This window comes from Phoca vitulina, unplaced genomic scaffold (assembly GCF_004348235.1).
Source record: "Phoca vitulina isolate PV1807 unplaced genomic scaffold, GSC_HSeal_1.0 scaffold7, whole genome shotgun sequence".
Lineage (NCBI taxonomy): Eukaryota > Metazoa > Chordata > Mammalia > Carnivora > Phocidae > Phoca > Phoca vitulina.
The window spans coordinates 42,562,535-42,588,117 of NW_022589710.1; the positions used below are offsets into that span (position 1 = coordinate 42,562,535).

At 44.2% G+C, this 25,583-nt stretch overlaps 1 protein-coding gene across 35 annotated transcripts in view; it reads left to right on the forward strand.

Annotated features, from left to right (window-relative positions):
- The window catches only part of SIPA1L1 (signal induced proliferation associated 1 like 1), a 385,985-nt gene extending 367,731 nt beyond the window's left edge, over positions 1–18,254 (forward strand). For 31 of the 35 annotated variants that reach the window (XM_032405449.1, XM_032405459.1, XM_032405458.1 and 28 more), the window contains 4 exons: positions 11,618–11,764; positions 13,154–13,268; positions 15,586–15,670; positions 16,272–18,254. In XM_032405449.1, coding sequence (XP_032261340.1) covers positions 11,618–11,764; positions 13,154–13,268; positions 15,586–15,670; positions 16,272–16,415 — 491 coding nt within the window. In that variant the 3' untranslated portion in view covers positions 16,416–18,254. Of the gene's footprint in view, positions 1–11,617; positions 11,765–13,153; positions 13,269–14,545; positions 15,540–15,585; positions 15,671–16,271 lie in introns of those variants that run through there. The other 4 variants (XM_032405481.1, XM_032405482.1, XM_032405483.1 and 1 more) reach the window with 4 other exon arrangements.
- Positions 18,255–25,583: the final 7,329 nt, after the last annotated feature.

Sequence of the window (25,583 nt, forward strand, 5' to 3'; positions counted from 1 at the left end):
TTCTTTTCAGCTTAAAGAAGTCCCTTTAACATTTCCGGTAAGGCCAGTCTAGTTGTGTTGAACTCTTTTAGATTTTGTTTTAAAAAATTCATTTATTTTAGAGAGAGACAGAGAGAGAGCATAAGCAGGGGGAGAGGCAGAGAGAGAGGGAGACAAGCAGACTCCCTGCTGAGTGGGGAGCCAAACACAGGGCTCAATCCCAGGACCCTGAGATCATGACCTGAGCTGAAATCAAGAGTCGGACGCTTAACCGACTGAGCCACCCAGGAGCCCCTCCTTCAGCTTTGTTTGTCTGGAAAACTCTTTATCTCACCTTCAATTCTAGAGGACAACTTTGTTGGGTAGAGGATTCTTAGTTGGCAGTTTTTTTCTTTTAGCCACTCCCTTCTGGCCTGGAAAGTTCCTGTTGAAAAGTCTTATTGGGGATTCATTTGTACATACCAAGTTGTTTTTCTCTTGCTGCTTTTTTTTTTTTTTTTTTTAATTTTTTTTTATTGTTATGTTAATCCCCATACATTACATCATTAGTTTTTAGATATAGTGTTCCATGATTCATTGTTTGTGCATAACACCCAGTGCTCCATGCAGAACGTGCCCTCCTCAATACCCATCACCAGGCTAACCCATCCTCCCAACCCCCTCCCCTCTAGAACCCTCAGTTTGTTTTTCAGAGTCCATCGTCTCTCATGGTTCTTCTCCCCCTCCGATTTCCCCCCCTTCATTCTTCCCCTCCTGCTACATTCTTCTTCTTCTTTTTTTCTTTCTTAACATATATTGCATTATTTGTTTCAGAGGTACAGATCTGAGATTCAACAGTCTTGCACAATTCACAGCGCTTACCAGAACACATACCCTCCCCAGTGTCCATCACCCAGTCACCCCATCCCTCCCACCCCACCCCCCACTCCAGCAACCCTCAGTTTGTTTCCTGAGATTAAGAATTCCTCATATCAGTGAGGTCATATGATACATGTCTTTCTCTGACTGACTTATTTCGCTCAGCATAATACCCTCCAGTTCCATCCACGTCGTTGCAAATGGCAAGATCTTATTCCTTTTGATGGCTCCATAATATTCCATTGTATATATATACCACATCTTCTTTATCCATTCATCTGTTGATGGACATCTTGGCTCTTTCCACAGTTTGGCTATTGTGGACATTGCTGCTATAAACATCGGGGTGCACGTAGCCTTTCGGGTCCCTACTTTTGTATCTTTGGGGTAAATACCCAGGAGTGCAATTGCTGGATCATATGGTAGCTCTATTTTCAACTTTTTGAGGAACCTCCATACTGTTTTCCAGAGTGGCTGCACCAGCTTGCATTCCCACCAACAGTGTAGGAGGGTTCCCCTTTCTCCGCATCCCCGCCAACATCTGTCATTTCCTGACTTGTTAATTTTAGCCATTCTGACTGGTGTGAGGTGGTATCTCATTGAGGTTTTGATTTGGATTTCCCTGATGCCGAGCGATATTGAACACTTTTTCATGTGTCTGTTGGCCATTTGGATGTCTTCTTTGGAAAAATGTTTGTTCATGTCTTCTGCCCATTTCTTGATTGGATTCTTTGTTCTTTTGGTGTTGAGTTTGATGAGTTCTTTATAGATTTTGGATACTAGCCCTTTATCTGATATGTCATTTGCAAATATCTTCTCCCATTCTGTCAGTTGTCTTTTGGTTTTGTTGACTGTTTCCTTTGCTTTGCAAAAGCTTTTTATCTTGATGAAGTCCCAATAGTTCATTTTTGCCCTTGCTTCCCTTGCCTTTTGCGATGTTTCTAGGAAGAAGTTGCTGCGGCTGAGGTCGAAGAGGTTGCTGCCTGTGTTCTCCTTTAGGATTTTGATGGACTCCTGTCTCACATTGAGGTCTTTCAACCATTTGGAGTCTATTTTTGTGTGTGGTGTAAGGAAATGGTCCAGTTTCATTCTTCTGCATGTGGCCGTCCAATTTTCCCAACACCATTTGTTGAAGAGACTGTCTTTTTTCCATTGGACATTCTTTCCTGCTTTGTCAAAGATTAGTTGACCATAGAGTTGAGGGTCCATTTCTGGGCTCTCTATTCTGTTCCATTGATCTATGTGTCTGTTTTTGTGCCAGTACCATACTGTCTTGATGATGACAGCTTTGTAGTGGAGCTGGAAGTCTGGAATTGTGATGCCGCCAGCTTTGCTTTTCTTTTTCAACATTCCTCTGGCTATGCGGGGTCTTTTCTGGTTCCATACAAATTTTAGGATTATTTGTTCCATTTCTTTGAAGAAAGTGGATGGTATTTTGATGGGGATTGCATTGAATGTGTAGATTGCTCTAGGTAGGATTGAGATCTTCACAATATTTGTTCTTCCAATCCATGAGCATGGAACGTTTTTCCATTTCTTTGTGTCTTCCTCAATTTCTTTCATGAGTATTTTATAGTTTTCTGAGTACAGATCCTTTACCTCTTTGGTTAGATTTATTCCTAGGTATCTTATGGTTTTGGGTGCAATTGTAAATGGGATCGACTCCTTAATTTCTCTTTCTTCTGACTTGTTGTTGGTGTATAGGAATGCCACTGACTTCTGTGCATTGATTTTATATCCTGCCACTTGACTGAATTCCTGTATGAGTTCTAGCAGTTTTGGGGTGGAGTCTTTGGGATTTTCCACATAAAGTATCATATCATCTGCAAAGAGTGAGAGTTTGACTTCTTCTTTGCCAATTTGGATGCCTTTGATTTCTTTTTGTTGTCTGATTGCTGTGGCTAGGACTTCCAATACTATGTTGAATAGCAGTGGTGATAGTGGACATCCCTGCCGCGTTCCTGACCTTAGGGGGAAAGCTCTCAGTTTTTCCCCATTGAGAATGATATTCGCTGTAGGTTTTTCATAGATGGCTTTTATGATATTGAGGTATGTACCCTCTATCCCTATACTCTGAAGAGTTTTGATCAAGAAAGGATGCTGTACTTTGTCAAATGCTTTTTCTGCATCTATTGAGAGGATCATGTGATTCTTGTTTTTTCTTTTGTTAATGTATCACGTTGATTGATTTGCGGATGTTGAACCAACCTTGCAGCCCAGGGATAAATCCGACTTGGTCGTGGTGAATAATCCTTTTAATGTACTGTTGGATCCTATTGGCTAGTATTTTGGTGAGAATTTTTGCATCCATGTTCATCAGGGATATTGGTCTGTAATTCTCCTTTTTGATGGGGTCTTTGTCTGGTTTTGGGATCAGTGTAATGCTGGCCTCATAAAATGAGTTTGGAAGTTTTCCTTCCATTTCTATTTTTTGGAACAGTTTCAGAAGGATAGGTATTAATTCTTCTTGAAATGTTTGGTAGAATTCCCCTGGGAAGCCATCTGGCCCTGGGCTTTTGTGTTTTGGGAGATTTTTGATGACTGCTTCTATTTCCTTAGTGGTTATAGGTCTGTTCAGGTGTTCTATTTCTTCCTGGTTCAGTTTTGGTAGTTGATACATCTCTAGGAATGCATCCATTACTTCCAGGTTATCTAATTTGTTGGCATAGAGTTGCTCATAATATGTTCTTATAATTGTTTGTATTTCTTTGGTGTTGGTTGTGATGTCTCCTCTTTCATTCATGATTTTGTTGATTTGGGTCATTTCTCTTTTCTTTTTGATAAGTCTGGCCAGGGGCTTATCAATCTTGTTAATTCTTTCAAAGAACCAGCTCCTAGTTTCGTTGATCTGTTCTACTGTTCTTTTGGTTTCTATTTCATTGATTTCTGCTCTGATCTTTATGATTTCTCTTCTCCTGCTGGGTTTAGGCTTTATTTGCTGTTCTTTCTCCAGCTCCTTTAGGTGTAGGGTTAGGTTGTGTACTTGAGACCTTTCTTGTTTCTTGAGAAAGGCTTGTATTGCTCTATACTTTCCTCTTAGGACTGCCTTTGCTGTATCCCAAAGATTTTGAATAGTTGTGTTTTCATTTTCATTGGTTTCCATGAATTTTTTTAATTCTTCTTTAATTTCCTGGTTGACCCATTCATTCTTCAGTAGGATGCTCTTTAGCCTCCATGTATTTGAGTTCTTTCTGACTTTCCTCTTGTGATTGAGTTCTAGTTTCAAAGCATTGTGGTCTGAAAATAAGCAGGGAATGATCCCAATCTTCTGGTACCGGTTGAGACCTGATTTATGACCTAGGATGTGATCTATTCTGGAGAATGTTCCATGGGCACTAGAGAAGAATGTGTACTCCGTTGCTTTGGGATGGAATGTTCTCAATATGTCTGTGAAGTCCATTTGGTCCAGTGTGTCATTTAAAGTCTTTATTTCCTTGTTGATCTTTTGCTTAGACGATCTGTCCATTTCAGTGAGGGGGGTGTTAAAGTCCCCCACTATTATTGTGTTGTTGTCGATGTGTTTCTTTGCTTTTGTTATTAATTGCCTTATATAATTGGCTGCTCCCATGTTAGGGGCATAGATATTTACAATTGTTAGATCTTCTTGTTGGATAGACCCTTTAAGTATGATATAGTGTCCTTCCTCATCTCTTATTACAGTCTTTGGTTTAAAATCTAATTTGTCTGATATAAGGATTGCCACCCCAGCTTTCTTTTGGTGTCCATTAGCATGGTAAATGGTTTTCCACCCCCTCACTTTCAATCTGGGGGTGTCTTTGGGTCTAAAATGAGTCTCTTGCAGACAGCATATCGATGGGTCTTGTTTTTTAATCCAATCTGATAGCCTGTGTCTTTTGATTGGGGCATTTAGCCCATTTACATTCAGGGTAACTATTGAAAGATAGGAATTCAGTGCCATTGTATTGCCTGTAAAGTGACTGTTACTGTATATTGTTTGTATTCCTTTCTGGTCTATGTTGCTTTTAGGCTCTCTCTTTGCTTAGAGGACCCCTTTCAATATTTGTTGTAGGGCTGGTTTCGTGTTTGCAAATTCCTTTAGTTTTTGTTTGTCCTGGAAGCTTTTTATCTCTCCTTCAATTTTCAATGACAGCCTAGCTGGATATAGTATTCTTGGCTGCATATTTTTCTCATTTAGTGCTCTGAATATGTCCTGCCAGTCCTTTCTGGCCTGCCAGGTCTCTGTGGATAAGTCTGTTGCCAATCTAATGTTTCTACCATTGTAGGTTACATATCTCTTCTCCCGAGCTGCTTTCAGGATTTTCTCTTTGTCTCTGAGACTCGTAAGTTTTACTATTAGATGTCGGGGTGTTGACCTATTTTTATTGATTTTGAGAGGGGTTCTCTGTGCTTCCTGGATTTTGATGCCTGTTTCCTTCCCCAAATTAGGGAAGTTCTCTGCTATAATTTGCTCCATTATACCTTCTGCACCTCTCTCTCTTTCTTCTTCTTCTGGGATCCCAATTATTCTAATGTTGTTTCGTCTTATGGTATCGTTTATCTCTCAAATTCTGCCCTCATGATCCAGTAGTTGTTTATCTCTCTTTTTCTCAGCTTCTTTATTTTCCATCATTTGGTCTTCTATCTCACTGATTCTTTCTTCTGCCTCATTTATCCTAGCAGTTAGCGCCCCCATATTTGATTGCACCTCATTGATAGCCTTTTTGATTTCTACTTGGTTCGATTTTAGTTCTTTTACTTCTCCAGAAAGGGTTTCTCTAATAACTTCCATGTTTTTTTCAAGCCCAGCTAGTATCTTTAAAGTGATGATTCTGAACTCTAGATCTGACATCGTACTAATGTCCGTATTGAGTAGGTCCCTGGCAGTCGGTACTACCTCTTGTTCTTTTTGTTGAGGTGATTTTTTCCGTCTTGTCATTTTGTGCAGAGGAGAATAGATTAATGAGAGAACAAAATGCTAGCAGGGTAACAACGTCCCCAGAAAATATACTCTAAACAAATCAGAAAAGACCTGAAGCAGTGGGAAAAGAAAGGGAAAGAGAGAAAAAAGAAAAGGAAAGAAAAAAAGAAAAAAGAAAAAGATAAAGATAAAAACAAAAGCAGAACAAAACAAAACAAAACAAAAACAGAATGTGATCAAATATGATCAGGCTGGATTATAGATCAGTGCCACACACTAGATTTTGGGTGTATTTTGGTCTGTTAAAAGAAAGTCCCTCCCAAAATTTTAAAGAAAGAAAAACTTATATATGTACAAAAATAAGGGTTGATATGATGAAGGGATGGAATATGACTGTAAAGATGGAAATTATAAAAAATTTTAAAAAAGGATTTGATAAGTTGTTTGAAAAAAGAAAGAAGAGGATTAAAAAAAAAAAAAAAGAAAGAAAAAAGGGAGAGAATGTGATCAGGCAGGGGAGTAGAAAAAAACCATACACTAGAGATTTAGAGTATATTTTGATCTGTTAGAAGAAACTATCTCAAGATTTTAAAGAGAGAACAACTTATATATATATGCCAAAAATACGGGTAACTACTATGAAGGGATAGAATATGACTTTAAAAATGAAAAATAAAAATGTTTTTTTTTTAAAAAGGGATTGATAAGATGTTGGTTGAAAAAGGGAAAAAGAAAAATTCAAAAAAAAAGAAAAAAGGAAAAAAGAAAAAAAGACAGTTAAAAAAAATAATTAACTTTAAAAGACTAAAGAATCATGGTAAAAAAGCCATGAATTCTATGTGCAGTATTCCCCTAGCGCTGGAGTTCTGCCGTTCTCATTGATCGGTAAACTTGGTCTTGACTGGCTGTTCTCGCTGATCTTCTGGGGGAGGGGCCTGTTGCCGTGGTTCCCAAATGTCTTTGCCGGAGGCAAAATTGCCCCGCCCTTGCCGGTCCGGGCTAAGTCATCTGCTCGGGTTTGCTCTCCGGAGCTTTTGTTCCCTGCAAGCTTTCCGTACAGCTTTGGAGGCGGAGAGTGAAAATGGCGGCTTCCCAGTCTCCGCCCCGGCGGAGCCGAGAACTCGGGGCCCCGCCCCTCAGCGAGCCCCCAGAGAAAAGCAGTCAGTCACTCCCGTCTCCCCGGTCTCCGGCCACACTCCGCGCTCACCCGGCCTGTGACCGCGCCTTTCTATCCGGCACCCGACCCCGGGTGGAGTCTCCAAACCCAGCAGATCCCTGCGGTGCGCTCCCGCACCTCTCCTCCCGGGGGAAGAAGGTGAGTCTCCCCGGATCTGCCGCTTGTTGGGTCCCTGCTGGAGGAGCAGTGGCCCGACTGTGCCGCGGATCACGGTTTATGACAACCCCGAGCTGAGAGCCCGCGCCTGGGCTCCGTCTCTGCAGCCGGCTTCCCCACTCCGATACCTGGGAGCTCTGCCACACTCAGGCACCCCCGGTCTTTCTGTGACCCCGAGGGTCCTGAGACCACACTGTCCCGCGAGGGTTCCACCCCCCACTTCGCCACCAGAGTGACGTCCCTCAGCGGAGCAGACTCTAAAAGTTCCGACTTTGTGCTCCGCGGCTCTATCACTTGCCAGAAGCGGCCGTCGGAGGCCCCTCCCCCGCCGTCTATCCTCCCGAATAACGCCTCGGATTCACTTCTCCGCACGTCCTACCTTCCAGAAAGTGGTCGCTTTTCTGTTCAGAGAGTTGTTGCTCTTCTTTTCTTTGATCTCCTGTTGAGTTTGTAGGTGTTCAGAATGGTTTGATCCCTATCCAGCTGAATTCCTGAGAGGAGACGAAATCCAGGTCTCCTACTCCTCCGCCATCTTGCTCCGCCCCCAAGATCTCTCTTGCTGCTTTTAAGATGTTCTTCTTGTCTAACTTTGGAGACTAATTATAATATGTCTTGGTGTGGGTCTTTTTACATTCACTTTATCTGGAACTCTGGTCTTCCTGGATCTGGATGTGTGTTTCGTTCTCTAGGTTAGTGAAGTTTTCTCTCTCTTCTTCTGGGACCCCTATAAATAATGCAAATGTTGGTCTGCTTGATATTGTCCTATAGGTCCCTTAAGCTATTTTCACTCCTTTTCATTCTTTTTTTCTTTTTGCTGTTCTGATTGGATGAGTTCCATTGCCTTGTCTTTGAATTCACCGATCCTTTCTTCTGCTTCATCTAATCTGCTGTTGAACTCCTCTAGTATATTTTTCAGTGCAGTTATTGTATTCTTTGGCGCTGCGACTTCTATTTGACATTTCCTTATATTTTCTTTTTGTTGAAGTTCTCACTATGTTCATTCGTCTCCCAAGTTCAGCGAGCATCTTTATGTCCATTACCTTGAACTCTGTCAGGCAGATTATTTAACTCCTTTTCACTAAGGATTTTTTTGTGGTTTTATCTTGTTCTTTGTTCATTACATATTCCTCTATTTCCTTTTTTCTGGACTCCTTGTGTTGTTCTGTAAGATAGTCAACTCTCCCAGTCTTGAAGGAGTAGCCTTGTTTTGGAGATGAACCTTTATCATTCAACCCTGCCTTAGTTCTTTCTTGTCTCTCAAACTTTTGTGATGGTCCAAACAGCCTATTTCATTTTTAATAGATCCCAGTAGTTGGGGGTGTGCCAAGACCAGTGTCCCAAAAGGGAGGATCTCAGTCAGCGCCTAGATTTAGGCTGATTGTAAGCCGGACCCTCTGGCGGCAGCTCTTAAAGTATGCAAATATATACAGTCCTATGGGCCCACAACTGTAAGCCCCACTGGCCACCAGTGCCAGGCGATCTCAACATATCCCCTGGGTGGCAGTCCTAAAAACCAGAGTACTAAGTGAGTGTATAAGTTCCTTTCTGAGAGATAACAGTGAGCCAGAGGAAGGCAGAGGGCAAGCACAAAGATAGCGTGCACCTGGCCTCCATGCCCCATGAGCACCACCATGGGCCCCTACTTGTGTGCCAAACCTGAAGCCTGCCCTAGGCCAAAGCTCTGGAATAAGCAAATAAGCCTCTTTCACAGAAGACTGGAGTTTGTTTCGGTCTGCGTTCTGTTCAGTGCCCTACATGTGGTAGCCTGTCAAGAATTGTCCCTCCAATTTTTAAAGTCCCATGGGACTCAGGAATGGAGGCCCCCCCCCCCCGGCCGCCAGAGCCATATGGTCCAGGGGCATCCCTTGGGTGACAACCATAAATACTGGGGCACCAGGTACATATAACAACCCTCTCCTGGCATGCTTGCTAAAAATACAATTTCCAGACCTTACCCAAGACCTGCTGAATTTCAGTACAAAGGTGTAGTTTGGAGATTATATTTTTACCAAAAATCCTATCTGCTACTGTGATTGGGCGCATTTGGCTAACATTAAATTATTTTTTGGAGACTTGTATCCATTGGCTCCTTCCAGCTGCTGTAAGAGCCCAGACTTGCCATTGTTCTGTCTTTCCTAGACCGTGGTGTCAGCCAGTCATTTGTCGACTCATTCATTCATTCAGTGAACAAGCAAGTATTAGTTTAGGGAAAGGCGTATTGATGCCAGGCACCTCCGTGTTCTTGCCTTTGGTTCATAAATGCCTTGTTCGCTCTGTGACCAAACTAGGTCCCAGTTTTATGAAAGGCCATATTCTGGGACTGTGGGTTTACATTCGTTCTTTTCCTTTCTCCTCTCTCTATCCACCTCCATTCCAGGGTTCTACACCCACCCGGCCCCACTGTGACCCAGCCCAGCAGACACCTGCTATGGAACCTGGGGTCCTGCTTGTTCATTAGACATGTGCTATAACTTTGTCTCCCATCTGCCCTTTCTCCTTCCGGGCATTCTGCCTCCATTCATACCCATGTTTCTTATCCTTTCTGCTGCTTCTCTGGAAACATATTTTCTTTGACTCTCCTGCTTGCCTCATTTGCTTTCTCCCCGCATCACACATGAGCTCTCAACCCACTCTTGTGCATGTCCGTCCACCACCTCTGTCCTGCTCACTGCTCCCCTTCTCCCCAATGGCAGGCATCACTCGGGAGCATGCCAGCTTCTCACTACCCCCTCTCCCCCATCTGACTACAGCTGGACTCTGGCTTCTCTTTTCTCCACGAGGGCACCTTCCAGAGTGAACATGTGAAATGACCACTTTTTACCATCTAGACTCTAGAAGAAAACTTCCTGGTAGTGACCAAATAGGCCCTAATCTTTTCTCCCCTTCTGTCTCCACACTGGGGCCACTCTCCCCTGAGTTCCATTGCTCCTGCAGCAATAAACCCTTCGTAAAGGCATGTTTGCATGTGTCCCGTCGGAGTAGACCCTGTCTTCTAGAGGTTTCCATTCTAAGAGAGCAACCTGGTCACTGTCCAGCTGCAGAAGGGAGGGAATGGGCTGCCCTCTGTGACCCCCCTCCCATCCCCTCTCCTTGCTTTCCTGGAAGTCAGGCAGCACGGTGACCCCATGTCCTACACGGAGCAACCCTTATTGGGCTGATCCCTCAGCCCTGGCCTTGTTTCATCCACTGTCACTGGGCAATGGGGAGGAGTGACTTCTTTTGTACATATGGAAATTTGGGTGCCAGAGATAAAAAAGGGCAGGAGGGTTGTGAGTGACACATAGAATTGTCTGTTCCACCTACTTACCCTTGGTGGGAGCATGTTTAAATAGATCAGAGCATTTAATATCTGGCAGTATTTGTTGATTTCCATTTACTCATCATCTTGCTAATTTAAGCACATTAATAACTAGCAGCTGTACTTCACAGCAGTTCTTTATGTCATTTGAAAGGGAAAACAAGCACTAAATATACTCTGGTTTCCCAGGCTATCATCCTTGGGGAAACTTTTTAACTCCTTGTAAACAGGTGTTTCTGGAGTCACTCAGTGATTTTAACTGAGATTTGAGCTTGTGGTGGCATGGGTTTTTAGTGTTATAGTCCCATTCTGAGGGTGGCCCTTCTCCTGGAGTCGCACACTCTGCCCTTGTCCCTGCCCCAGCTTCTGCCCTGTTGAGAGCATCTACGTGTCATGAGCCCAGCAGCCTTCCCACTCTCTTCTCTGCCTGCGTGAACTTGAGCGGTAGCAGCGTGCCCTCCAATGGCAGAGCGGCCCCCTGCGCCCACTCCTTTCTGCCCCAGGCCGAGCAAAGGCTCGTCGTTATGATGGCTTCATGTTTGTGTTTTTAAAATTGTCACCTTAGAAGAAGCTCAGGCTCTTGGACTGCTGTGATCCAAAAGTGATCCCAAGAGTTGCTTCTTCTGTCCTTGGGAAGGAGAAGAATGCCAACACCAATCCTAAAATCACCTTCCTGTAGTAACTCCATTCGGGTAATTGAGCACTCTCCTACAGCCTGCTTTGGTTCCCACATCAGCCTGCAGACACATCCAGCTGTGGAAACCAGTGGGCCATCCCCCAGGGACAGGGAGTCCACAGCAGGTGGCTCAGATCCCAGGGCCCAGTCCAGTGAGAATAAGCCTTATTATCCCCTAGAACAGGGATCAACAAGCTTCTCCGGTCTGGCTTCAAAATCCAGCTGTCTGTTGAAACAGGCCTCGTTGTCCTAGCCTGGATCCTTGACTCTGGGAAAAAAAACAAAAACAAAAAGCAAGACGTGAGAGCTGCCCTGGGCCCCCCTATAGACAGACAGCTCCCAGAGAAGCAGACGTGTTGTCTCCATGCAAAACTAACTTATCTGTGTCTCCACACTACTAGAAGTGAGACGGTGGAGGATAATTAAAAAGTGAGTTAAGCCTGGAGGAAGCCAAATCCTAGTTCATGTCAGCTTCAGAATAGCCCCTGATGGTCTGCTGGACTAGATATGGATTCCAGATAACAACTGCTTGGGTAAGATCTCAAGCGGTTCTCCTGTGGGCATGAGAAGGATCTTACCTCTCCTCTCTTGCAGGAGAGTTCTCGGCCTCAGACAGCTCCCTCACGGACGTCCAGGAGACCCGAAGGCCTCCCATGCCCGACCCCGGCCTGATGCCCCTGCCCGACGCTGCTGCGGATTTAGATTGGTCCAACTTGGTGGATGCTGCCAAGGCCTATGAGGGTGAGTCCACGGATGGTGTGAGCAGGACGGGCAGGACCGGCAGGGCTGGGGGGTGCCGCTCTGCTGCTTTGAACACACGGACCACACAGGGTGGAGCCCATGCAGCTGGAAACCAGTTGGCCGAACCATTACCGAGCACTCAGTAGGGCCACATGCTGTATGATTTAATCCGATGGGGCCTGACGTTTCCTCTGCATAGGAATTCATAGCATGGATGTCTCCCCTCCCCACATGTGGGAAGGGCAGGGAGTGGGGGAATCCCAGCTGTCACCTGATTGAAAAGAACACCTATCCAGAGAGAGTCTTTGAGACCCCATCATGAGGACCTCACTGTGAAGTGCACTGTTGGATCTGTTAGGGATGCTTGTCCCACTTGGCCCTGCCCCAGGTTTGACAACTGTTGGGTATCCTCTTTGTGCTGCTCACTCACCTCTCCCGACTCTGGTAGCACGTTTTCTGTCCACGTTGTTCCTGTGCCAACCCACCATGTGTTTGCTTGCTTCACTGCAGGCCCTTACGCTGGCGTGCTGGAATAGAAGAAACTCGATGTAATGCTATCCGCGTATGTGGACCTGAGGTTGTCAAATGCCTTTTGTGAATAGACTTCCCTCTGTGGTCATCATTCCAAATTCTTCGGTGCTAAAATGTTCTTTATAAAACAATGATAGCAAATGAGTGGTTTAAGGTTGAGTTAGTTTTTTTGTGTTTGTTTTTTTTCTCTCATGTTTGAAGAATTGAAAGTGGGTATTCTGTCCAAGCTACGATTTTCAGGAGAACTTGATTAGCCGACAGCGGAGTAGCCCACAGGGCATCCCCATGTTAGCTGGTGGCAATTCCCCAGTACAGACGATTTTAAATTTCAGCTTGTTGGTCACGCTCCTTTATATGATACGGTACTAGTTTTGTGTTTTTAATGAGAGGTTTCGAAAATTTGATTTTGTTTTCTTCGCTCAAGTTTTAAGTTGGGTATATTTTGAAGCACATATGGTTGGACTTTGGCTAAAACCCACCAAGGTAGCCAGGAATCTTGTGGAAAACATACTTCTACAAGGGCATTTTCTATCATCACTGAGTGGAAAAAGCCTTGGTCTGGAAATTTGGCACAGTGCCTGTTTCCGGGGAAACATTCCATAGAATGCTACTTTGATGAGTAAGAAAAAGAAGACTACAACTGATTCACAAGTGTTTTCAAAAGGGATCTTAAACTGCTACTATCCTCTTAGAGCTGAAACAGTAATTTTTTCCTACACGGGTCAGGAGATAAGGGTCCTGATGCATCCTCACACGTTGATTGGATTTGACCGTCAGTGTAGGCCGGTTGTTGACCTTTGATAGACCGGGCCCGGATGTTTTTCCAAAATACTGAATGGCTTCTCCTCTCCCTTCCAGTCCAAAGAGCCTCCTTCTTTGCTGCTAGTGATGAAAGCCACCAGCCCTTGAGTGCTGCATCCAACGGTGACCAGCTTGAGGAGCAGGCTCTGGCCCAGATGAAGTCCTACAGCAGGTTGGTCACCCAGTAGGGAGGTCAGCACCCTGCACCATGTGTCCCCTCCACTCGTGACAGCAGGTGTGGGGAAGAGATGGCGGCCGCATGGATTAGCTGACTGAAGCTCATCACCGCAGTGCCAGACTCTTCACATTTTAGAATGCTTTGTAACTCAATCCTGTAAACATAATTAAACTGTTCTTGATGACTTAGTCATAATCATGAATATTCATTATTATTTAAAGCCGTAATACATTTATGCTCTCAGGGCTGATCACGTAAGGTGAGAAAAATCATTTGTCTGATGTCCTTGAGCCTGGTTTTGGAGTTTCTGCCCCTTGCTGTCAGTTGGTCATACTTGTAAATGTGCCCACATCTTAGCAGCTCCCAACATGCTGCTTCAGATCGACCTTAGATCCGGGTCACCAGAAGAGGTAAGATTCGAGAGAAAATGAAAGGCGAGCAATAACTGAGGCCCAGAGGGTTTCCTTAGGAGTTAAGAGCAGGGATTTTGACTTTTGTTGAACTGAGCAGAGGCGGATTTCCATTTTCCCGTTTCACGTGGTGAGGATGCTGGGTAGATGCGTCCTGTTACTATATAGGAAAGCTTCCCACAGGCCGCTGTGGTATACATGTACCCCTGATGCAGAATAATTTCCTCAACTTGAAATCTCTCCTTTTAAAACCTTTTGAGGATGGTTAAGAATCCAGGTATCTAGGAAACAGACAACAGTAGGAAAAGTGAGGTTAGCCTAGGTTGTTCAAATAGCCTGTGGGACTTGTTCCTGAAGACTTGGCCGAGCAAGTCTGCAAGGAAATGCTCTTCACAGAGAAAGCAGAAGAGTGGTGGGTGGTTTGTCATGAGTATAAGGGACAGGTGCTGCATTCACTCTGATCACTGAGACATCTTGGGAGGGAGAGTGGCAGTTAGTTTGGGTATTGAGAGCTTTAAAAAAAAAAAAACGTAGAGTCAAGGGTGCAGTGAACCCAAAATGTACCTTCTTAGAATGGGCCCTCCCACCAGAAGTCTTGAGTGAACAAGTCCATTTTCCTCAGAAAGGATTATTCAGCAGCTAGTTCTTAAATCCTTACAGAATCCTAAGATGAGGGTGATGGTTGGCAGTTTTCTTTGTTCAGTGAACAAGTGGAGTTAAATGTGTTTTTAAAAATTAAAGCATACACAGGCATGTAATTCACTTTGAAAACCTTCAGAAGTCAAGATAGGCTGCTAAGAGTTTTTATTGGGCATCCCATCTTAAAAGTTTGGAGATCCTTATCATTTCATTTATTTACAGCCTGGAGCTACTCGTGCCACTGCGAGTTTTGCCCTTTGGGCTCGTAGATCTAGAATCAGCAGAAGACATCAACACAGCCCAAGGAAAGACCGCCTTTTATTCCAGGATTCCAAAACTTCAGCCTATCTGTGTCTTCCCTTTTTGACCTCTGGAAAGAGGCACCTGCATGTTCTCCCAGTGGAAGGCTTTAGCTTGTTGGTTATGTGACTCTGAGGTGGTGTATCCGGCTAGAGCTCACTTGGAAACGTTCTGCAGCTTGAATTCAGGTAGACAGGAGTTGGATGAAGAACAACTGACGAGGGTCTTCTGTCCAGCCAGTTGGCTGGCCTTCTCCTCTGCTAGCTCTCTGGGGGCTTTTTGGTTCTCTGCTAGCATATGGCGTTACTAGCACTTACATAAAGCGGGAGAAGGAACAGTGGGGGCCTAGTTTTATTATGCAGAACATAATAGCAAAAGAGACATTAAGGTTGGACTGACAAGCTTTTGAAACAGGTCTTATTTTTTTTAAAATATCTTAAGATATTTAGACAAGCTTTCAAGATGGGAGCATGATAACTTAGCTGCAACTGGATGAGTAACCACAGACTGTTTTCTGGGGAACCAGAGACCTACCCTCTGCTGGCCGCCCCAGGGTAGGGCTGACCTCAGCCCCTCTGCACACAGAGGAGGGGCTCTCTTCTGCTCACAGCCACTAAAGAGAATAGGAAACCGTGCACGGCTTGACACTTGGGCCTGCCAGAAAGTACCTCTCCTGCTGCCAAAGAGACCAGTTTCACTTACTGTCCTGTATTCTTTTGTCGTGAAGAGCCGGCATCTTTAACAGAGGAAGCTACTGATTGGCTGCCGTTCACCCTTGCGTTACCTTTTGTTAAAATTACCATTTTCCTTTTTAGAGTGAACATGCACATTGGGTCACCGTACTGAGTAGTTTGACATTAAAAAACTATTTTACAAATACAGCGGCCTCATTAAAAATGCCAAACAAACAGACCCAGCCGTGGAGGCTTCTGCCAACACCGTCTTTTGTTTCTTGTCCCCAGCAGTAAAGATTCCTCCCCCACTCTGGCTTCTAAAGTGGACCAGCTGGAAGGGATGCTGAAGATGCTCCGGGAAGATTTGAAGAAGGTAAACACATATTCTCAAAGCAGAGTGCCTGGTCTGTGCAAACTGCCCTTGAACAGATGCCCTGTTAGTGGAATAACATGGGGGCATTGTCCCTGTTTCCTCGGGACACATGCTCCACGAGCTGCTTGGAGCTCAGTTCCCACCGACACACACCGTGCGAGCAGGCCTTGTCGAGGGTGCAGAAAAGTTGTTGAACCCCAGCCAGCCCCTCGGAGCCCTCTCTGGGCCTCCCCGCCCCTTGTCTAATGGGCCAGTAGCCCAGACCCACCCATCTTCACTGTCATTTGGGCTTTCACAGCAAGAGAACTGAATGTTGTTTTGTTTCTTAGTGGCTTTGACTATATTAAGACGGCAGCCACCCAAACAACAGTCCGAAAGTTAAGACAGCCCTTATTGAAGACATTAAAGTACACGTTAATGTCTTTGCATTCCAAAATAAACCTTACTGAGCCTCTGGCCTGAGTATCCGAATGCCCAGTGTCAGGCCACAGATACAGAGGTTTAGGATGAAGAACAGAAATGGGTGAAGGGGACACCGGCTCCCTAGCCACCCCTCCAGCTGCTGGGTCCCAGCCCTTTCCTCCTCTGCCCTGCCTCCCAGGAAAAGGAAGACAAAGCCCACCTGCAGGCGGAAGTCCAGCACCTCCGGGAGGACAACCTGAGGCTGCAGGAGGAGTCCCAGAATGCCTCGGACAAGCTGAAGAAGTTCACGGAATGGGTCTTCAATACCATAGACATGAGCTAGGGCCGGCCGGCGAGGGGAGCCCCGGGAGGGGGTGGGGGGCTCTCCGCTGCGGTTTGGCGCTCCTTCGGCCATGCCCCGGAAAGCCTTCTCAGCCGACCCGCCCTCGCTTCCCACTCCGGCCCCTCTCGGGAAGTGCACAACACAATTATTGCAGATCAACAATCATTATCTGCCTTTTGTAGAAAAGAAAAACAAAAAAGTAAATAAAAATTTTAAAAAGTAAAATAAAAGTTTAACTGCTAAAATGTGAATGTCTTTATTTTTTTGCACAATATCTTTATCTGTTACGTATTTAAAGAAGAAAGTGGGCCTAGGCCGCTCTGGCCCATCTGCCTCTATTTCCATGAGCTCTTATCGATTTCAGGTAACCCAAGCTTTCCCTCCTTATCCTGACCCATGTCATTGCTCCTAGGAAAATAAAGTTTTTGCAAATGGTTTATTTGGGGAGGGGGCTTTCCTTACCTTAGTTCCTAAAATGCCTGGGGAGGGAGGTGCTTGGAGAAAATGCCTACCTCCCTTGAATGACATGTGCATGAGCTAGCATCCCTATCTTCCCGAGGATAGCGGGGTCGGGGTTACTGCCTGCAAGTCAGTGGCCCAGAGACAGAGCCAGGGCCTCGGGCGATGCCCCTTTCCTCTCCTGCACTGTGACGTCACTCCACCACCTGCACTCCCCGCTTCCTCTCCCCGGAGATGGTCCCAGGTGCGCTCCTCAGAGCTAGAACCCTTTCTGTCTGGTTTAAGTGAGTCCCACCACACTGGAATCAGCCTCTCTACAGCTTCCTGGCTCCAAACATTAATTGGTTTCAGAATTCCTCCAGAGTAAAATCTTACTTGTATGTATTTTGGTCAAAAGTATAGCTTTTGTTTGAGATGTGTAAAGATGAAAATGTGGCAAAATTGTATTTTTAGCTTACTCAAAATGGCCATATTAATTAATCCTCTCCAAAGCAAGACTGGACCAGTATTTATAACTAGGGAAAGTGAATGTGAAATTGTTTAGTACTTGCTTGTTAGGAGCAACGACTGTGATCGTAGAATGGGCTTTCGAAACCTGCATGTCCCAGTGTGCAATTTTAGCACGGCATTTTCTGAATCCTTGTGGCCAGCCAGAGGCTTCTGCTGCAGAAATGACTGATGTGCTATTTTTCCTGTCTAGTGATGCAGCTGCTCTGGGCCTCTGGCCATCGTCCCAAGGCCCCCAGTCCTGCAGACGGACACACTGGGCCCACCAGTGTTAAGGGACGCGGGGAGCCCCTGGTGGCCTTGTTTCTTGCCTTCATAAAATGTCACGAAGCTGACGCCTGTGTCCCTTCAGTGGCAACTCTGACGTAGGGAACGTTCTGCGATGTCATCTGCTCGGAAGCTCCCTGCCCCAAGTAATCTCAACTCCTTCCTCCATCCCTGAAAGAAACAGGATGGATTTTCTCTCTTCTCCTCCCACCCCCTCCACCAGACTTTTACGGTTTTATTCATGATTGTGATTTTTCCATGGAATTTTTTTTTCGGGTGACATTTCCACCATGGAAATAGGAAGATTTCGGAGTGCTTTGTAAAGATCTCAATTGTCTGTCTCTTTCTCTCTTTGACTTGTATGAAGGAGATTGTTACATTGCCTGATATCTCTTTGTAAACGAGAAATATCGCTAACATCCAAGCATTCTGAAGTCTTGCTTATCCTTCTGAGTTTAGTTTTTATTTTGTCTTTCATTTGTTTGGGGACTTGGGGCAAGCTATTTATTAGAGTTTTGCAACAGAATTCTTGTTTGAAGCCTTTAAAGACTACTTGTAAAATTCAAACAATAAAATTCATTTTAAACGCTCTTTTAAAATGCTTTGGTATTATTGCTTGAGGTTTTCTTATTTGAAAGACCACCCAGTAACACATTGACCCTCCTTGCAACCAATGTTTTCATGAGGCTCCATTAACACTGAAAGATGATTCTTCAAAGTTTCTGTCCCTCTCAGAATGCTAATAACCTTTTTTACTCTCTGTTCACATGTCCTTAGAGAATTCCTAATTTGGCTTCTCTGCTTATAATTTAATATTTGCAGAGCACTTTCTAATTAGTTGCCTCTTCATTATCCATGTGTGGGTTTTCCGTAACAACACCGTCATTCCCTGAGACCAACACGTTTTTGGACTGCCTCTCCTGTGCCACCCAAACCTGAGTTAGATGTTGTGTGCTCAGGGAATACAAATGCCTGTTAATACTAGGCTGTGCAAAATATAATTAGAAAAGTTAATCTACTGAAAAAATCATAATGCATTCCAGAGCCAAATGGAACCAAATTTTTAAAATCTACCGCATCAGTGTTCCTCTCCACTGGTGCAGCTAATTGAGAACTGACAGAGTTCCTTCCTTTTATCTGGTTCAACAATTCTACAAATTCTAGAGTTACAAGACAGGGTAAGACTGGATGCCACAAGATAAATCTGATTAGCAAGCTAAAAGGGTCTGTCTAGACCATGATTCTTACCTGGTTAGAAGGGCTTATCCATTATTTCTAAAGGGCTTGGAGGTGGGTTGGGAGTCCCTGGGAGAAGGTGCCACGAGCCTACGTGGTTGAAAGGTCTTCATATATGCCGATTGGAGGGGCCATTTGGTTGTGCTTCGTATCTGCTGCCTATGATAAACAGATGGGGTTGGGTTGGGTTACCAACTGCTCAGATGGGGATAACATTGATAGTCCAAGGGCTAAGGAAATAGGCCCAGTGAGCTTAAGCCACTTGTCTCTAGTTAAACATACAATGATAACTTGAACAGATTCCAGTCTTACAGCCGATCCATTTCAGCAACGTGGTGCTGCTTCCCCGTCTCAGCCAAAGCTAAGCGCTGAGAGGTGTCCTCGCTTACTCTACCTGAGCGCATCCTGGTACTCCTCCTATATGGCTCCTCTGCCAGGCACGGTCTGCAGCTCGTTTTAGCCTTCAGCGTGGGCCTCTCATGACCCTTTTTCAACCTGAATGATCTCCCGGACAAAATAACCTAAGCTTTGGGTACCTTACTCTGTATCTTTAGACAAATGCTTTCCGTAAGGGATCTCGTCACATATTTTGGGGGTGCATCTATCATTCTTTTTCCTTAACCAAAGTGCTCTGTATTCCTTTAAATGGGCCAATCTCCCTCCACATTTTTGTGTTACATATTTGTTGGCACACCCCCATATCTCTAATGAGTCCACCCAGCCACACCTCTCCTATGCATTTCTGTAAGTCAGCATGTAAGAAAAGCATCATAAAATGGTATCCACCAATAAAATCCAGCCTCTTTTGCAAGAATATACTTGGTTTGGGAGGATATGGGCTCTCCAGGGTAACACAGACACCTCCAGCCCCTGTTGCCTTCCACACTTCCAGCTCACTGCACACATTTATGTAACTGGCCTGGTAAATAGGCATTCAAGTTGCTGTCCCCTGGATCCTATTGCCAAACCCAAGGGAGCCATTACCTTCCCCAGCCCCAGCGGCCATCATACACACACACCCCCATTACTCCCCCCCCCCCACCTTCACCCACCTGGTGTTCCTGGGAGTGAACGCTCTTAGAAAATACACTGAAGGAAGGAGTTCTATTCAAGTTCAAATAGCAAACTAGAAGTGACTAACAAAGTTGCTTGGAGGTGGTCCTTCAGTCACCTATCTTATTGAAGAGGTAGGACAGGGGTTCCTGGGTGGCTCAGTTGGTTAAACGACTGCCTTTGGCTCAGGTCATGATCCCAGAGTCCCGGGATCGAGTCCCACATCGGGCTCCTGGCTCAGCAGGGAGCCTGCTTCTCCCTCTGACCCTCTCATGCTGTTTTTCACTCTCTCTCTCTCTCTCAAATAAATAATAAAACCTTAAAAAAAAAATGAAGAGGTAGGACAGATTTGTAACTGACCTAGTAGTTTTTCTAAAGAGCTTAAGAGTATATGAACACAGTTACTTTTTAAAGCTGCTTAAATGTTCTGCCATCTTAAAACAATGAATATGCTTAGCAAACTTTTGTTTTAGTTGGTACAAAGAGAAACTCGGCCCAAGGTAGGTTCATATCAAATCAATGAGGCTATGGCTATTAAAACATGCACCACAAATGCAATCTAGTTTAATACGAAAGATTCCAGCTGGAGTCAAAGCTAGGGCTTCCTTCATAGGCCCTGGGAACAAGCAATTCTACCTCTAAAAAGAAAAGACCTGGTGGCAGGTAGGAAGGGTGGGGGTATGGAGTTACTGACCACCATCTTTAAGTATTTGACACACTGTGGTATGAAGGAGAAACCAACTTTGACATCTGTGGTTCTAGAGGCAAACATGGAACCCGTGGATGTTTGTTGCAGGAAATAGATTTTTTCTCCGAGATAGCTAATCAATGGTGACTGGGTGGTTTCCTGGGCTCGAAGCCAAGAATTAAAGAGTCAAACTAGGAACCTCTTTGTGAAGATGACATCCTTTCATCTTTCCTAGTGGACTCTTGCTCTCTTTAAATGAACTTGGAGTCATGAGTCACAGACTCAGGGAGGAAGGGGACCTATAGAGATAGGCAATTCTACCTCCCAGCCCAGACAGGACTGAATCTCCTCTTCATCGTCCAGCCACCTGAGCATGAGCACATCCACTGACGGGGAACTCATTCCTGCCTGGGGCAGCACATTGTATCTTTCAGGGTCTCTTTTAAGTCATTCCTTTCATTTAGGGAAAGTCCATTTCGCTTTCGTTTTTGTGACTTCCCCCAGTCCTACCACTTCGAATTACACAAATAGAAATTTCTCTCCCCAAGTAATAACCATCAATATGTTGGAAAATGTCAGGTCTTCCCAATGGTATTTATTCCCTGGACAAAAACTCCCTATTCATTCAACTTTTCCTTCTGGGTCATGGATTCCGGTCCCTGCCCCACAATAATATAATCATGTAGGATATGCCTTAAGGACACAAATGCTCTACGTGCATTATTAGCCAATCGAGCCTCACAACTGCCCTGTGAGGTGGGGCTCTTATTGTCCCCATTTTACAAAACAAGAAACTAAGGCCTAGAGAGGTCAAATAATGTGTTTGCAGTAAAATAGCTGGTGAATGGTAGAGCTGGGATTCAAACCCACTCTTCGGATTCCAGAGCCAATAGTTATTTAATCTGTACTATCTCAATTCCATTGGTCCAACCTGTGGGTCCCCCACATTGCCTGATTGCATGGATCCTTGCTGCAGGGACCTAGGCACTGAGCATCATGGACACTAGATGGTAAATGGGGTGGGGTGGGGGGCCACGGAAGATGACTAAAAGTGTACCTAAAAGGCCAGAAGACGAGGAATAAACCACCTCTTTTGGGGGCCCTTAACAGAGAGGGGGCTCTGAAGTGCTTCAACATTCTTTCTCATACAATATAGACATTCTCCCTGCAAATTACAATTCAAGAAAGCATCCCTGTCCAATCCCAGGCCAAATCTAGAGGTAAAAGAATCTTTGATAGCCTGAGTCAGTGGTTCCTAGACATCAGCACCACTTGGACAAGTTGTTTAATTCCTATTCTTTGGCTCTAGGCTTAGAGGTTTGGTATTAATATGTCTGGTGAAGCAGGGAATCTTCATTTTAATAAGCATACCAAGTGTTTATGACATGGATGATTCCTGGATCCGTTTCTTTGAGAAACTCCACCCTAAGCTTTCAAAAACCTGTGGCCAGCTCTTCTGAGCCAGGGAATAGCAAGTTAAGGCAAGGTGTTAGAGGTGAAGGCTTGAGACACTTGGACACTTTGCTGCTTCTCAGCATGGGAGAACAGCTAGCTGAGCCCAGCTGGCCAGGCAGATTCTCTACGAGAGAAGGGTAGAGGGACCCTTTGAAGAGCCATTTACTCAGTGGCTAGTAATTCTCAGCTTCACCCCACCCTACACCCAGATTTTTTTTTTTTCTCTTTTTTTTCTTTTTTTAACCAAAAGGCATTTGCTTAGTGGAGGTCAATTAAAATTTTAAAACTAACTTCTAAATATTGTATAGAACACTCATCTGTCCTTGGGATAAACTGCCACAATGTTAATTTTACACTCTGGTCTAATCAGATCTCATTACTGATGTTCCTGTAATATCCTGCTACCAGTTGTGTATCCTTATCAGTGAACAGATAGGAGTCAGAGATTTCAAAGTTGGTCCCTATTTTCAGCAATCAAAAGACAAAGAAGAGACTTCCCTTTTCTACTTTTAAGCCCATCTGTCAAAAAACTGCCCAAGGTCCTTGCAGTCTGTTTACTGAAGAAACAGACAGAAACAGAACAAGCCCTGTCCCCCAGTGTAAATCTCAGCAACAGTCCAAATCCATCCCAACTGCCAGCCAAGGTGCTCCTGGGGGGCAGGGTTCCTGGTCAGGATCTCTTCCTTTAGCCAGTGTTCTGATTATCAATGGCCATTGAAGCCACTTCATACTAGTTACTTAAAACAACTACCACTTTATTATGCAGGCATATCTCATTTTATTGTGTTTCACTTTATTGCACATTGTAGACATTGCATTTTGTACAAATTGAAGGTGTTTGGCAACCGTGCATTGAGCAAGTCTGTTGGCGCCATTTTTTCCAACAGCATTTGCTCACTTCAGGTCTCTCTGTCACATTTTGGTAATTATCACAATATGTCAAACTGTTTCATTATTATTACACTTGTTAAGCTGATCTGTGATCAGTGGTCATAGATGTCACTATTGTAATTGTTCTGCGGTGCCAGGAACTGTGCCCATATAAGACAGCAAACTTAATAAATGTGTGTTCTGTCTGCTCCACCAAACAACCATTCCCCCATTTCTCTCCCTCTCCTCAGGCCTCCTTGTCCCCTGAGACACAGCAATATTGAAATTAGGCCCATTAATAACCTACTACAATGACCTCTAAGTGTTCAAGTGAAGGGAAGAGTGGCGTGTCTCTCATTCTAAATCAAAAGCTAGAAATGTTTAAGCTTAGGAAGGCATGTGGAAAGACACCAGGCCAAAAACTAGGCCTCCTGCACCAAACAATGAGCCAAGCTGTGGACGCAAAGAAACCTTCTTGAAGGAAATGAGAAGTATAATTCCAGTGAACACATGAATGGTAAGAAAGTGAAACAGCCTTGCTGATAAGGAGAGTTTTAGTGGTCTGGAGAGAAGATCAAACCAGCCAAAGCCTAATCCAGAATAAGGCCCTAACTCTCTTCAATTCTGTGAAGGCTGAGCCAGGTGAGGAAGCTGCAGAAGAAAAGCCTGAAGCTAGCAGAGGTTGGGTCATGAGGTTTAAGGAAGGAAGCCGTCTCCATAACATCAAAGTGCAAGGCGAAGCAGCAAGTGCTGATGGAGAAGCTGCAGCAAGTTATCCAGAAGATCCAGCTAAGATCATTCATGGAGGTGGCTGCACTAAACAAGAGGTTTTCAATGTGGATCAAACAGCCTTCCACTGGAAGAAGATGCCATCTGGGACTTCCATAGCTAGAGAGGAGAAATCAACACCTGGCTTCAAAGCCTCAAAGCCCAGGCTGACTCTCTTATTAGGGGCTAAGGTAGCTGGTGATTTCAGTGGAAGCCAGTGCTCACTGACCATTCTGAAACTCCTAGAGCCCTTTAGAGTGAGTGATGCTGATTCTATTCTGCCTGTGCTCTCTGAATGGATTCAGAAAGAATATTTGTTTACAACATGGTTTACTGAACATTTTAAACCCACTGTTGAGATTACTGCTCAGAAAAGAATCCTTTCAAAATATTCATTAACTGCTTCTTCATTAACAATATGCCTGACCACCCAAGAGCTCTGATGGAGATGTACAATGAGATTAATGTTTTCAGGTCTGCTAACACAACATGTATTCTGCAGCCCATGGATCAAGGAGTAATTTTGACTTCCAAGTTTTATTATTAAAGAAATGCATTTCATAAGGCTATAGCTACCATAGTGATTCCTCTGATGGATCTGGGCAAAGCAAATTGAAAAACTTCTGGGAAGGATTCACAATTCTAGATGGCATTAAGAACATTCATGATTCCTGTGGAAAATCGTATGGAGGTTCCTCAAAAAATTAAAAATAGAATTACCACATGATCCAAAGAAATGGGGTATTTACCCAAAGAAAACAAAAACACTAATTCAAAAAGATGTATGCCCTCATGTGTTTATTGTAGCATTATTTACAATAGCTAAGATAATGGGCACCTGGGTGGCTCAGATGGTTAAGCGTCTGCCTTCGGCTCAGGTCATGATCCCAGGGTCCTGGGATCGAGTCCCGCATTGGGCTCCCTGCTCCTTGGGAGCCTGCTTCTCCTTCTGCCTCTCTCTCTCTCTGTCTCTCATGAATAAAAAAAAAAAAAAAAATCTTAAATAGCCAGGATACTGAAGCAACCCAAGTGTTCATTCATAGATGAATGGATAAAGAAAATGCAGTGTGTATATACAATGGAACATTACTCAGCCATAAAAAAGAATGAAATATTGCCATTTGTAACATGGTCAGATCTAGAAGGTATAGTAATACTAAGTGAAATAAGTCAGTCAGAGAAAGACAAATACCATACGATTTCACTCATACGTGGAATTTAAGAAACAAATGAACAAAGAAAAAAAAAGACAAAAAACCAGACTCTTAAATATAGAGAACAAAGTGGTGGTTACCAGAGGGGAGGAGAGTAGGGGATGTGTGAACTAGGTGAAGGGGATTAAAGAGTACAATAATCATGATGAGCACTGAGTAATGTATAGAATTGTTGAATCACTATATTGTATACCTCAAACTAACATAACCCTATATGTTAACTATACTGGAATTTAAAACAAATTCATGATTCATGGGAGGAGGTCAAAATATCAACAATAACAGAAGTTTGGAAGAAGCTGGTTCCAGCCCTCATGGATGACATTGAGTGGTTCAAGTCTTCAGTGGAAGAAGTAGCTGCAGATGTGGTAGAAATAGCAACAGAACTAGAATTGGAAGTAGAGCCTGAAGATGGGACTGAATTGCTGTAATTTCTTGATAAAACTTTAATAGATGAGGAGTTGCTTCCTATGGATGAGCAAAGAAAGTGGTTTCATGAGATGGGATCTACTTCTGGTATGAAGGTTGTTGAAATGACAATAAATGTTTTAGAATATTACAAAAACTTAGTTGATAAAGCAGCAGCAGGGTCTGAGAGGATGACTTGAATTTTGAAAGAAGTTCTACTGTGGGTAAACTGCTATCAAACAG